Consider the following 14,976-nt stretch of genomic DNA (forward strand, 5'->3'; position numbering starts at 1 on the left):
AAAAAAAAAAAAAAAAAAAAAAAAAAGTATTTTTTTGAATTTTTTTGTTAGTAACCAAAAGTGAATCACCTGCAAAACTGCCTGGGTACCAGCTCGTATGTTCTGTTCCGTGACTTCTTCAGAAGCATTATGAAGAACATCTTGGTAGGTGCCATTTTTTGCCCAAGTGGAATTTCGAACATGATCAGCAATATCGGTCCCATTTTCCTAAAAAAAAAAAAAATCAAGTTTTCATATTTCATTAAGAATGCTGCAACAGGGGTGCCTGGGTGGCTCAGTGGGTTGAGGCCTCTGCCTTCAGCTCAAGTCATGATCCCACGGTCCTGGGATCCAGCTCCGCATCGGACTCTCTGCTCAGTAGGGAGCCTGCTTCCTCCACTCTCTCTCTCTCTCTCTCTCTGCCTGCCTCTCTGCCTACTTGTGATCTCTGTCTGTCAAATAAATTTAAAAAACTTAAAAAAAAAAAAAAAAGGATGCTGCAACAAAACAGTAACCTGAAGTAAACTGGAAATTATTGGGAAATTATAAGCATCTTCTCAGAAGATGTTTCATTTGGTTAGAAAAGCAACATATGTTCACTGTAGAAAATGTTCTTCTCATTAACAAAAATATAAATAATATTTTAAAAATCTGTAAGGGTCAGACTGAAATTTTATCACTTTAGATACAGAGCCATTTTTCTATGTAGCTAATGTATAAACTTCCCTTCTGCAACTTACACACTTAAAAATGGGATTACATTACTTAAAATTCTGTAAAACATGAATTTTGTTCTAAAGTAAATGCCAGAAACCAAAAAACTTCAATAAAACAATAGAAAATAGTGTCTATTTATTTTACTTTAGAGTATTAAAATTCTTATTACTCAGATAAGAATATTAGGTACTTCAATCCACCAAGATTGCATCTTATTGCTTGAATTTTAACTGTCAAAAGTCTTGCAGACTAAGGAGTTCCCTCAGGTGAAAAGTCAGAAATACAGACATCTCACTCAGAGTTGTTCCCTTTTTTTATGTTTCCTTCTAGTTTCTTCCCGGTTTTGGTCACTCACTAATATTTTCAAATAGTTCATTGGTTTTTTTCTTTTGTCTAGAGCTTATAACTGCAATATGTAGGGATGCCTGAGTGGCTCAGATGGTTAGGCATCTGCCTTTGGCTCAGGTCATGATCCCAGAATCCTGGGATTGAGCCCCAAATCAGGCTCTCTGCTCGGCAGGAAATCTGCTTCTACCTCTCTTTCTCCCCACTGTTTCCCCTGCTTATGCTCTCTCACTCTCTGTCAAATAAATAAATAAAGGCTTTAAAAAAATAATAATAATAACTGCAGGGATGCCTGGGTGGCTCAGTGGGTTAAAGCCTCTGCCTTCAGCTCAGGTCATGATCCCAGCGTCCTGCGATCGAGCCCCGCATTGGGCTCTCTGCTCAGCAGGGAGCCTGCTTCCCTCTCTCTCTGCCTGCCTCTCTGCCTACTTCTGATCACTGTCTGTCAAATAAATAAATAAAATCTTTAAAAAAAAAAAAACTGCAATATGCAGGAGGTTTAGTATAATAGGAACTACTCTGCTATTACCAAAGTACTGAAATCAGCTCCATCTCTGTAGCCAATACAGCATGACATAGTATATTGTACTTTCCTCTTAAGCCTCATACTCCTATGATCAGATTTCTTCTGAACATTTCTTCCAGAATGACCCAAAAACAGCTCCAACTCGAAATATTTAAAAGTTAAGTTTATTAACCATGTCCTCTCCATTCTTACCAACCCCTCTGGCCACACAGTCACCACCACCAAGCCTGCATTTTTAAAAACTCTATTCATGTGTGAATGGCAACTACACCTTATTGCAAGAGAAACAAACTTGAGATGCCTCCAATTCCTCATTTCTCTCACCCAATTAATCATCAAGACATACTGATTTTACCACCAAAGAAGCTCTTTCTGTCTTCTTCCTTGTATTTCTACTATAATTCCACTGTCCTGGTATATTACCTCCTCCATAAAGCCTTCCCTAAGCCTAAGCAGAGTTAGGGATTCCATCTTTCACCTAAGAGCATAGCAGTATTCTTTTCTAAGACTTACTTTGCTTGTTTGTCTCCTTGCTAAATTTTAAGTTGTGTGAAGGTAAAAAAGATGTCTTTTCATGTTTCTATTTCCAACACTGGTTCTCCATGTGGACATTACCTATGTTTTACGGGGCACACTGAGTGTTCTGTTGTCACAAAAATTGAGAATACCACAGAGATTTAAAGGTATGAGCCAGTGAATGCTAAACATACTGCAAGATGCATGACAGTCTGTCTGCACACACACAAACTGTCTTGTATTGCATGTCTTTCAAATGTCCCATAGACACTAAGTGAATAAAAAGCCACTACCTGAATCTATAACTTAATTTCATTTTTATTAAAACCAAATTCTAAATCATTTACATTTTAATGATTATAATGATGACATTATATTTTAAACTCATCAGAATAGAAATCAGTGAATGATTATATCTTTTTTTGTTTTTCATGCCATTAGTAAGAGCTGTTGGCATTCTGAAAAACCCGTATTTCTAATAATAAAACTACTTGCAGTATTTGAGTAATGAATATGTTTTACCTATAAAACACACCTACATCACCAGGCTTCTTCCTTCTTTCCTTTTTCCCTTCTTTCCACTGTTTATTTGTTTATTTGTTGAATTTATTTATTAGGTATGTAAATGTATTATTTTTGTATGTGTCATTTTTATTTAAGAATAGTAAATGACACAGGGTAAGCTCAGTATTAAGCTATAAATTTATGACAAAAACTGAGGGGAAAGAAATTATTTAAATTGATAGGTTTATTTTCTACATTGATGCAAAAATTGAATGTTTTAATTGATGAATAAAAAATAGAACTATAGGGGCGCCTGGGTGGCTCAGTGGGTTAAGCCGCTGCCTTCAGCTCAGGTCATGATCTCAGGGTCCTGGGATCGAGTCCCACATCGGGCTCTCTGCTCGGCAGGGGGCCTGCTTCCCTTCCTCTCTCTCTGTGATCTCTTCCCTTCCTCTCTCCTACTGTGATCTCTCTCCTCTGTCAAATAAAAAAAAAAAAAAAAAAAAAAAAAAAATAGAACTATAATTATTTCCTAATTTACATGGTAAATCTAAAGTTTTAAATTTTTAAATTTAAACTACTTCAATTATATTTCTCAGTTACATTTAGTTATATTTCTTAGTTACTTTTTTCTCTTTTTAGAAATAGGGAAGGAGTCTATATAACTATATATATCTATATAGAGACCTATATAGATACATATCTATAGCTATATATTACACACATGCATATATATTGATTCACTGAATCCCTGAAGAATTTGGCCTATTCATTCATATATTAATATCCTGTTAATCAACTGATGAGATTAAATTAACCACCAAAGTTAAAAAAAAAAAGTTACCAAATCATTTCTATCCAGATTTAGTCTTTTTGTTTGTGTCCATGTCACATGCCCCAACTTTTTGGTTAGAATCTGGCCTATGAGGAGGATTAAAAAATTGAAGAACAAGAATTGATTTACTGGGGCGCCTGGGTGGCTAAGTGGGTTAAAGCCTCTGCCTTCGGCTCAGGTCATGATTGGGATCGAGCCCCACATTGGGCTCTCTGCTCAGCAGGTAGCCTGCTTCCTCCTTTCTCTGCCTGCCTCTCTGCCTACTTGTGATCTGTCAACTAAGTAAATAAAATCTTAAAAAAAAAAAAAGAATTGATTTACACTTAAAGAATAAATGATACCAGGTACTAAAATTTCACTTCCACTCTGTCTTTCCTCATCTTTTCTCCTCTATGAGTAAACTCCAGCCTTTCTTATCACAGACCAGTTTATTCTACAGTTAAGGATGTTTTCTATGTTGTAATGAGCACTAATACAAAACCTTACAAGAAAGAATTCAGAATATTCTGGTTTAACTACCCAACTCCTAGAATAAGACAGGTAAGGGGAAATTGTAGTTCGGTAATCATCCTTAAGAAATATGTACTACAACATTCATTTTTACCTAGTACCATAATTTTATATTTTATACCTTTTTATTGAAGTATAATTGATATACAATATTTATGTAAGTTTCAGGTATACAACATAGTGATTCAACATTTATATACATTTCAAACTCATCACCACAATTTAAGTGCAATTGCCATCTGTTACCTTACAAAGTTATTAAAATACTATTAACTATATTTTCTATGCTATTCTTTGTAACTCTGTAACTTCTTTATAACTTGAAGTTTCTATCTCTTAATCCCCTTCACCTAAATAGGTGCTTATCTCACCCACCCCACCGGCAACCACCAGCAGGTTCTCTGTATTTATGAGTCTGTTCCCATTTTCTTTTTTCATTTATTTTTTTATAAACTACATACAAGGGAAATCATATGGTATTTCTCTTTCCCTGACTTATTTCACTCAGCGTAATACCCTCTAGGTCCACCCATGTTGCCACAAATGGTAAGATTCATTCTTTCTTAGGGCTAAGTACTGTTCAAGTTTGTGTGTGTATGTAGAGAGAGAGAGAGAGAGAGCACATTTTCTTTATCCTTTCATCTACTGATGGGACACTTAGTTGTTTCCGTATCTTGGCTACTATAAAGATGCAATGAACACAGGAGTACAGATATCTTTTCGAATTAGTGTTTTCATTCAACTAAATACTCAGAAGTGGGATTGCTGATCATATAGTATTTTCATTTGTAATTTTTTGAGTAATCTCCAACTGTTTTCCATAGTGTACCAATTTCCATTCCCACCAACAGGAACAAGAGTTCGTTTCTCCACATCCTAAAAAACACTCATTTTTTTGTTTTGTTTTGTTTTCTGACTACCATTCTGATGGGGGGGTGAGATGGTATCTCACTGTAGTTTTGATTTGCACTTCCCTGATGATTAGTGATGTTGAGCATCTTTTCATGTGTCTGTTGGCCCTGTATGCTTCTTTTAAAAATGTCCATTCAGATTCTCCATTCATTTTTTAATCAGATTGTTTTATTGGTGTAGAATTGTAGGAGCTCTTTATGTATTTTGGATATAAAGCCCTTATACATCCCCCCATTCAGTAGGTTGCATTTTTATTTTGCTGATGATTTCCTTCGCTATGCAAAAGCTTTTCAGTTTGATGTAGTCCCGACTGCTTATTTTTGTTTTTGTTGCCCTTGTGTGAGGAGGCAGATCAAAAAAATATTATTAAGACACATGTCAAAGAGCATAAATCTATGTTTTCTTTCAGGAGTTTTATGATTTCAGGTCTTACACTTAGGTCTTTAATCCATTTTGAGTTTATTTTTGTGTATGGTGTAAGAAAGTGGTCCAGTTTCATTCTTTTACATGTAGCTTACAGTTTTCCCACACCACTGAAATCCCACACCAGATGAAACAGTCTTTACTCCATTGTATGTTTTGCCACCGGTGTCATAGATTAATTGACCAAGTAAGTGTGAGTTTATTTCTGGGCTCTCTGTCCTGTTTCATTGATCTATGTGTCTCTTTTTGTGCCATTACCATACTGTTTTGATTACTACAACTTTGTAGTATAGTTTGAAATCCAGAAGTGTATAGTATAGGTTGAAATACCTCTAGCTTTATTCTTTTTTTCCTCAAGACTGCTTTGACTATTCAGAGTATTTTGTAGTTCCATAAAAATTTTAGTGTTATTGGCTCTGTGAAAATTGCTACTGGTATTCTGCTAGAAATTGCAGTGAAATCAGTAGATTGCTTTGGAAAGTATGAACATTTTAACAATGTTAATTCTTCCAATCCATGAGCATGGTATATCTTTCCATTGTGTCTTCTTCCATTTCTTTCATCATTGTCTTACCGTTTTCATTGAACAGGTCTTTCACTTTATTGGTAAAATTTACTGCTAGGTATTTTATTCTTTTTGATGCAACTGTAAATGGAATTGTTTTCTTAATTTCTCTTTCTGCTATTTCTGTTATTTTGTTATTAATATAGAAATGCAACAGATTTCAGTATATTAAGTTTGTATCCTATGATTTTACTGAATTTATTAGTTTGAACAGTTTTTTGATGGAATCTTTAATGTTATCTATGTATAGTACTATGTTATTTGTAAACAGTGAGAGTCTCACTTCTTAATAATTTGGATGCCTTTTATTTCTTTTCTTGTCTGATTGCTGTGGCTAGGACTTCCAAAACTTCCAAAAGTGGTAAGAGTAAACATCCTCGCCTTATTCCTGATCTTAGAGGAATTGCTCTATTTTTTCACCACTGAGTATGATGTCAGCCATGGGTTTTTCATATATTGTCTTTATTAAGGTATATTCCCTCTAAACCCACTTTGTTAAGTTTTTATCATAAATGGATGCTGAATTTTGTCAAGTACTTTTTCTGCATCTATTGAAATGATCATATGGGTTTTACCCTTCCTTGTTAATACGGTGCATCACTGATTGATTTGCAAATACTGAACCATCCTTGCATCCCTTGAATAAATCCCACTTAAACATAATGAATGATTCTTTTAATGTATTTCTGAATGCAGTCTGCTATTTTGTTGAGGATTTTTGCATCTACGTTCACCAAGGGTACTGGTCTATAGTTTCTATAGTTTTCTTTGTGTCTGGTTTTGCTATCAGGGTAATGTTAGCCTCACAGAATATATTTGGAAGATTTCATTACCCTTGGATCTTTTGGAATAGTCTGAGAAAAACAAGCATCAACTCTTCCTTAAATGCCTGATGGAATATTTTAAAATTTATTTTTTTAATTACCTTTCAGTGTATTAGAATTCATTGTTTATGCACCACACCCAGTGCACCATGCAATACGTGCCCTCCACAATAGCCACCATAAGGCTGGCCCAACTCCCCATCCCCCGCCCCCTCAAAACCCCCAGATTGTTTTTCAGAGTCCACAATCTCTCATGGTTCATCTCCCACTCCAATTTCCCTCAACTCCCTTCTCCTCTCCATCTCCCCAAGTCCTCTGTGTTATTTCTTACGCTCCACAAATAAGTGAAACCATATGATTACTGACTCTCTCTGCTTGACTTATTTCACTCAGCATAATCTCCCCAAGTCCTGTCCATGTTGATACAAAAGTTGGGTATTCATCCTTCCTGATGGAGGTATAATATTCCATAGTGTATTTGGACCAAATCTTCCTTATCCATTCATCCGCTGAAGGGCATCTTGGTTCTTTCCACAGTTTGACGACCGTGGCCATTGCTGCTATGAACACTGGAGTACAGATGTCCCTTCTTTTCAGTACATCTGTATCTTTGGGGTAAATACCCAGTAATGCTATTGCAGGGTCACAGGGAAGCTCTATTTTTAATTTCTTGAGGAATTGCCACATTGTTCTCCAAAGTGGCTGTGCCAACTTGTATTCCCACCAACAGTGTAAGAGGGTTCCCCCTTCTCACATCCTCTCCAATACACGTTGTTTCCTGTCTTGTTAATTTCTGCCATTCTAACCGGTGTAAGGTGGTATCTCAATGTGGTTTTAATCTGAATCTCCCTGATGGCTAGTGATGATGAGCATGTTTTCATGTGTCTGATAGCCATTTTTATGTCTTCATTGGAGAAGTGTCTGTTCATGTCTTCTGCCCATTTTTTGACATAATTATCTGTTTTGTGTGTGTTGAGTTTGAGAAGTTCTTTTTAGATCCTGGATATCAGCCTTTTGTCTGTACTGTCATTTGCAAATATCTTCTCCCATTCTGTGGGTTGCCTCTTTTTTTTTGTTGACTATTTCCTTTGCTGTGCAGAAGCTTTTGATCTTGATGAAGTACCAAAAGTTCATTTTCACTTTTGTTTCCTTTGCCTTTGGAGACATATCTTGAAAGAAGCTGCTGTGGCTGATATCAATGCCTGATAGAATTTGACTGTGAATCCATTTAGTCCTGGACTCTTGCTTGTTAGGAGTTTCTTGATTATCAAAATCAATTTCATTACCAGCAATGTTCAGATTTTCTCTGTCTTCCTGATTCAGTTTTGAAACACTGTGTTCCTACGAATTTATACTTTTTCTAGGCTGTCCCATTTGTTGGTGTGTAATTTTTTGTAATAGTGTCTTATAAATAAGCCTTTGTATTCCTATTGAACCAGCTGCTACTTCTCATTCTTCATTTCTTATTTATTTGGGTCCTCTCTCTTTTTCTCGATGCATCTGGCTAACGTTCTATCAATTTTGTCCATCTTTTCAAAGAACCAGCTCTTAGTTTCATCTATCTTTTCTAGCGTACTTTTAGTCTGTTTCATTTATTTTTCCTCTGATCTTTATGACTTTCTTCTACTAACTTTGGGCTTTGTTATTCTTTTTCTAGTTCTTTTAGGCATAAGGTTAGATTGTATATTTGAGATCTTCCTTGATTATTCGGGTATGCCTATATTTACATAAACTTCTATCTTAGAACTGTTTTTGCTATGTTCCAAAGATTTTGGAATATTGTCTTTTTACTTATCCCAAGGTATTTCTTTTTTTCCTCAAGGTATTTTTTTTTTCCTTCATTGACCCACTGCTTATTGGGTAGCATGTTGCCTACTCTCTCTTTGTTTTTTCCTTCTAATTTATTTCTAGTTTTCTAATATTGTGTAGAAAAGATGCTTGATATGATTTCAATCTTCTTAAATTTACTGAGACTTGTTTTGTGGCCTAATATGTGACCTATCTTGTAGAATGTTCCATGTACATTAAAAAAAAAAGTGTATTTTGCTGTTTTTTTGTTTTTGTTTTTTTTTAAAAGATTTTATTTATTTATTTGACAGAGAGAGATCACAAGTAGGCAGAGAGGCAGGCAGAGAGAGAGAGGAGGAAGCAGGCTCCCTGCTGAGCAGAGAGCCCGATGCGGGATTCGATCCCAGGACCCTGAGATCATGACCTGAGCCAAAGGCAGCGGCTTAACCCACTGAGCCACCCAGGCGCCCCTATTTTGCTGTTTTTAGATGGAATGTTCTGTACATATTTACTTCAGTCCATCTGATCTAATGCCTCAAAGTCACTATTTCTTTATTAATTTTCTATCTGGACAATCTATCCATTGATGTAAGTGGGGTGTTAAAGTTCCCTACTATTACTGTATAACTGTCAATTTCTCCCTTTAATATCTGCTTTATACATTTAGATACTCCCATGTTAGATGCATATATATTTACAAATATTATATTCCTTTGCTAGACTGCTCCCTCCATCATTGTTATGCCCTTCTCTGTCTTTTTTACAGTCTTTGTTTCAACATCTATTGCGTCTGATACAACTTTATTGATCAATTCCATTTGCATAGATAATCTTTTCTATCCCATCACTTTTTGTCTGTATGTGTCTTGTAGGCAGCATACAGATAGGTCTTGGTTTATTTTTTTTAATCTATTCAATTATTTTTGAAATTTTTAAAATCAATTTTGATGACTTTTGATTGAAAATTTAGTCCATGTACATTAATTATTGATAGGCATTACTACTGCCAATTTCATTGTTTTCTTGCTGTTTTTGTAATTCTTCTCTGTTCCTTTATTCTTTCTTGCTGTCTTTTCTTGTAATTTGATGACAATCTTCAGTTTTGTACTTGGATTCCTTTATTTTTTGTTTACCTATTGCAGTTTTTTTGTTTATGGCTACTATAGGTCCATGTATAACACCCTATGTGTTAGTCATCTATTTTAAGTTAGGTCACTTAAGCTCAAATACATTCTAATTGTACTACATTTTTACTTCCCCCTTACCACGTATTATGTATCTGACACATATTTTACATGTTTTTATTTTGTGTATCCCTTACCTAGTTATTGTAAATATAGTTGATTGTACATTTTTACCTCCCCCTCACCACGTATTATGTATCTGACACATATTTTACATGTTTTTATTTTGTGTATCCCTTACGTAGTTATTATAAATATAGTTGATTTTACCACTTTTTTCTTTTAACCTTCATGTTAGCTTTTAAAGTGATTGACATACTTCCTTTTTTGTATGTTTGCTTTTACCAGTTGTAGGAGTGCTGACAATCCTGACTCCACTGATGGCTCTCCACCTTGTTCGTATTTGCTTGATGACCTCTCTTGGGGCTATTTTAGAAATGTCTGCCAAGTCTGGGGTGGGGGAAGCTTGCTCTGACCACCCATAAATCTGTTAGAGATGATGCAGTCTTTATCTTTCCTGATGCACAGATGGCACCACAAGATCTAATTAAAAGGTTAGCTGTCAATTAAGTGCATGCAAACTCTTTGATCACATTATAATGCCCTTCTGCATATCTCTTGCTCTATAAAATCTCTGGACTAAGGCCTAGACTTTGTGGAGGATAGCTGTACAGCATCTGGATCATCATGTCTTTCATCACCTCATCGGTAAACAACCCTGAATAAAACTCTGTAAACCATAAGGAGTTGCCTTCTTTGATTTCCAGTCTCAAAGTGTCTTCTCAGCTTGGGGAGTACTCTACTGTCCCTCCCCTATCTTCCAACACTAGTGAAATGTTTTATTTCATAAATTTTTTACTTCCAGTTATGGCTTTTTCTTTTCTGCATAAAAAAGTCACTTTAACATTTCCTATAAGGCTGATGCAGTGGTGATGAAGCCTCTAACTTTTGTTTGAGCAACTCTATTTCCCCAGTTCTGAATTATAACCTTGCTGGGTATTCTTGATTGTAGGATTTTTTTCCTTTGAGCACATTAAATACACCAAGCCATTCCCTCTGGCCTGCAAGTTTCTGCCAGAATTCAGTTGAGAGTCTTATAGGCGTTCCCTCACATGTAAGTTGCTTTTCTCTTGCTGCTTTTAAAATTCTAACTCCTGACATTTTAATTATTATGTGTCTTGATGTGGACATCTTTGGATTCATCTTATTTGAGTTTATCTCTGCTTCCTAAACCTGGATGATTCTGTTTCTTTCTCCAGTTTAGAAAAGTTCTTAGCTGTTATTCCTTCAAATAAGTTCTCTGCCCCTTTCTAACTCTCTTCTTCTGGGACCCTTATAATGCAAATTTAATACTTTTGATGTTGCCCTAGAGGTCTCTCACCCTATCTTATATAAAATTCTTTTTCCTTTTGCTGCTCAGCTTGGATGATTTCCAGTATTCTGTCTTCCAGATCACTGATCCATTCTTCTGCACCCTCTCCCCTGGTAGTTGATTCCCTCTGGTACATTTTTGAGTTATTGTATTTTTCAGATCTGATTTTTTTTTTTTATTTTCTATTTTTTGGTTGAAGTTCTGAGTTTATCCACTCTACTCCTAAGTTCAGTGAGCATCTTTATGACTATCACTTTTAACTCTATCAGGTAGATTCCTTTCCATTTAGTTATTTTCCTGAAATTTTTTTTTCTTGTTCTTTCATTTGGAACATATTCCTGTCTCCTCATTTTGTCTGACTTTCTGCATTTGTTTCCATGTATTAGATAGTAGTCAGCTACATCTCCTGGTCTCAAAGGTAATAGCCTTATGTGGAAGATGCCCTGTAGGGTCCAGAAGCACAATCCCCTGCTCCCCCAGTTACCCAAACTAGGTGCTCCAGGTAGGTCCTGTGTCTGTGCAGTAAACACCCTTCAGTTGTTGAATGAGCTCTAACTGCTTCGTATTCTGATAGGCAGGGCTGCCCCCCAAGGCCAACTGGTTGCAATGCCCAGCCAGGACTATGAGTGCCCTGGTAGGAGGAGGTGGACCCTGGTGCGGCTGGCTTAAAGGCCCACCCACAATGCTGTGGGTGTGCTAGTGAACACGACCAGTCCCCCAGGGCATGAGTCACTTTGGAGGGACACCAGTCCCAGCCAAGGCTGCCCAGGGGATATGGCAAAGTGGGAGCAGTTTACGAGAAGGTCCATCAGAGGGGTGGGCTGATTCTGCAGGAGAATGCCAGGGTGGGATGACTGGTGCTAGCAAGGTAGGTGGAGAATGTCAGAACTGGAGCCATTAAGCATTAAACTACTAGCTGGGCTAAATGAGCGTAAGAAAATAGTGCCCATTAGTGTTTCTATTTCTGAAAGAAAGTTCTTACAGATCCCTGTCCCTTCAATGTAAGCCCTAAAATCAGTCAAAAAATATCCTTTATGTACATCTCAGGTGCTCTGGAAACTGCTGTTTCCAGGTGCTCTGGAAACTGCTGTGTTGGATCTGAGAGTATGTGAGATTGTGGACGGGACAACTTGGAGCACTGTCTCAGTTTCCTATAGCCTTCTGGTTGTCCCAGGGGTAAGCCCAACGATTTTCAAAGCTCCTGAAGTTAAGCTCTGCTGGTTTTCAAAGCCAGACATTGTGCGGTTCTCATTTTTCCTGTGCAGATCTCCAGAGTTGGGGTGTACAACATGGTGCTTAAATCCCTTGGTTCTCAGGTAGGATCTCTGGGCCTATGATGTGGGTTGCCAGACTAGGGATTTGGTTCCCAATCTGACCGTACCTCTGCCACACTTTACCCTTCTCGAGGTGCTTCCGCTCCCCATCTTTTCTTTTTTTTTTTTTTTAAGTAACCATTATGCCCGACATGGGACCTAAATTCACAAACCTGAGATTAAGAGTCGCTCTACCAACTAAACCAGCCAGACTCCCTGTGGCTTTTTCTTTTTATCTTTAGCTGTGCAAGAGCTGGTCTCTTAGTCTTCAAGTCTTTCTCAGTGAGAGTTCTTTTTTAGTAGTTGCAGTCTTGGTGTATCTGTGGGAGAGGTGAGCTCAGGACCTGCCCATAATCTGCCATCCTCCTATCAGTCTCAAATATTACACCTTTTAAAATGGCATCTAATTTTGATCTACACAATGAATTAAAGAATCAGCATACTATCTCAACATTAATTCTTTAAAGTTGTGACACCAAAGAGCTTTAGGAAAGGGTACTGTGGTAACTGGTATATTACTTAAGTTGCAAAATACACTGAAAAGTATCTTTAACTTCCCATTTATTAAGTATATGTATGTCAACATGTTATTACACTTTTGTGAGAATCTAATCTATTAAACTTATAGTAAAATATATATTAAGTCTTATCAATTTACCTCTTCTCTCTTTTCTCCTTCTTCCATTGAAATAACATGGTCTGTGACATTGTCAATACAAGGTAAGTCAGAAGAAGAGATCACAATTTCTTCAGGCTCTTGCATAAACAAAGGTTTTTCTTCTTGCTGGATCCATTCTTGATATACTTTTACCACTTTTCTCATAGCTGCTGCTTCACAAATCGGTAATAAAAATGCCTAGTGGAAAAAGAAAAGATAACACACAGAATGATACATTTTACGTTGCCACAAAACACTAATACATATATTTTTATGTTGTTATAAAGTATGATATAATTGACTTTTAAAGATACAAAGTCAACCAACCCATTGTCAGAAAAAGCCTTTTGTTTCCAAATGATTTGTAAATACGCTGACATATAAATACTTTCAGTAGGGGTGCCTGGCTGGTTCAGTCAGTAAAGCATGCAACTCTTGATCCCAGGGTCATGAATTCAAGACCCACAATGAATATAGAAATTACTTAAAAATAAAATCTTAGAAAAAAAAAATCAGAAATGCTTTTGGTAGATAGACATGGATTTCAAGTGCAAAAGCAAAGATTTGTTTAACTTGTACTATCTAGCTCAGAATGAGAATATTCCTTGCTTCATGAAATAACTATGCTCCTAGAAAGTTCAATGTAAATAGCACTTTTCATAATAAATCATATATTTGTAACTTAATTTTTTTACTACTACTAAAATAAATTTTGATGATTAAATTAAATCTGATTCCAAGAAGTAATATAAATTACATAAAAAGGCAAGTATCAGCACATAAGAAATATTTCAGCTTTATTTCATTTTATATGTAATAAATAATATATAATAAGTAAATAATAAGGCAAAATACTTAATTAAAAGGAATTCCTTATAATTACTCTTCCCTTTATGTACTTTCTGAGTTGCGTTAACTTTTTTAAAAAAGTAAATATTCTCTTCATCACAAAAATACCATATTTTCACAATAAAAAAGAATTTTATGCAATTCAGACAGGCAAAAATAAAACAGTAAAAATACTCCATCTCACAATCTAAATTCCTTTCATCATGTATGTTTGTGTTCATGGGTTAAGATTTTCACTGGACTTTCTCTTTACCAAAAGGAAAAAAAAGGGAACTAAATTGCTTTTAAATTTTCCTTTTACAACCACTACTGATTAATTTCAACTCTAAAAGTCACAAGACATTTACCTAAAAACCTGGCACGTTATCCTACACAGCAGTCAGTAGATACAGTTACTTATAATCATGGGCTCAAATGACTTTATCTGAATGAAACTAGCCAAGAAAATCAGCTTTCTAAGATAATGATGAAATGTTAATGTGTGATATCAAAGGATATTTAATGTAGTTTGGTAATTATTAAATCCCTGGCAATCTACATTACTTGTTACTTTCTTTCATCTAACAAACCCATTCCAAAATTCTCACTCTCATATTGTAGCAGCCTAAGTCAATGGCATGATTTAGATCATCAGTGTCTGCTCTAAGAATAATTATTTTATAATTAAAACTCAGCCTTCCTTAAAAAGGTTCAGGATATAAGAAAAAAAAATCTCAATCTCAAAAAAAATTCTATTCTCAGATACTGAAAAATTAACTCTTTTAAAATTGGCGTGGAAACCCTCTGCAGTTTCTGGTCAATTTTGCTATGAACCTAAAACTGATATAAAACACAAAGTTTAATCATTTAAGAAATATTAGTAATCTCCCAAAGCGAAGATATAAATGATATTAATTAAAGATATTATTATTAATGCATAAATTGTCACATGATATCCCAAGTGGCTTGATGAATTTACTGAAGTCCAGGGTATGTATAACCTTTGTCCTTATAAGTCCCAAAGTCTGGTTTTGCCAACACACTAAATATGGATCTTAAGGAAAGACCGATATTAGCCATGGTATAAGAAACTGATACGCAAAAACCAGAGTGCCAATATATACATTTACAATGAGAAATAACTGTCACAGAAACCAAAGCATTCAAATCCATATAC

At 35.7% G+C, this 14,976-nt stretch overlaps 1 protein-coding gene across 14 annotated transcripts in view; it reads right to left on the reverse strand.

Annotated features, from left to right (window-relative positions):
• RALGAPA1 (Ral GTPase activating protein catalytic subunit alpha 1) overlaps positions 1-14,976 on the reverse strand; it is a 252,447-nt gene that overhangs the window by 170,983 nt on the left and 66,488 nt on the right. For all 14 annotated transcript variants that reach the window (XR_006602909.1, XM_045067877.1, XM_045067876.1 and 11 more), the window contains 2 exons: positions 12,972-13,169; positions 70-207 (listed from right to left, as the gene is read on the reverse strand). Coding sequence is in view for 13 of the 14 variants with exons in the window: in XM_045067877.1 (XP_044923812.1) it covers positions 70-207; positions 12,972-13,169 (336 nt within the window). In the remaining variant the exon portion in view is untranslated. The remainder of the gene's footprint in view (positions 1-69; positions 208-12,971; positions 13,170-14,976) is intronic.

This window comes from Mustela putorius, unplaced genomic scaffold, assembly GCF_011764305.1.
Source record: "Mustela putorius furo isolate JIRA1106 unplaced genomic scaffold, ASM1176430v1.1 tig00003898_pilon_pilon_pilon, whole genome shotgun sequence".
NCBI lineage: Eukaryota > Metazoa > Chordata > Mammalia > Carnivora > Mustelidae > Mustela > Mustela putorius.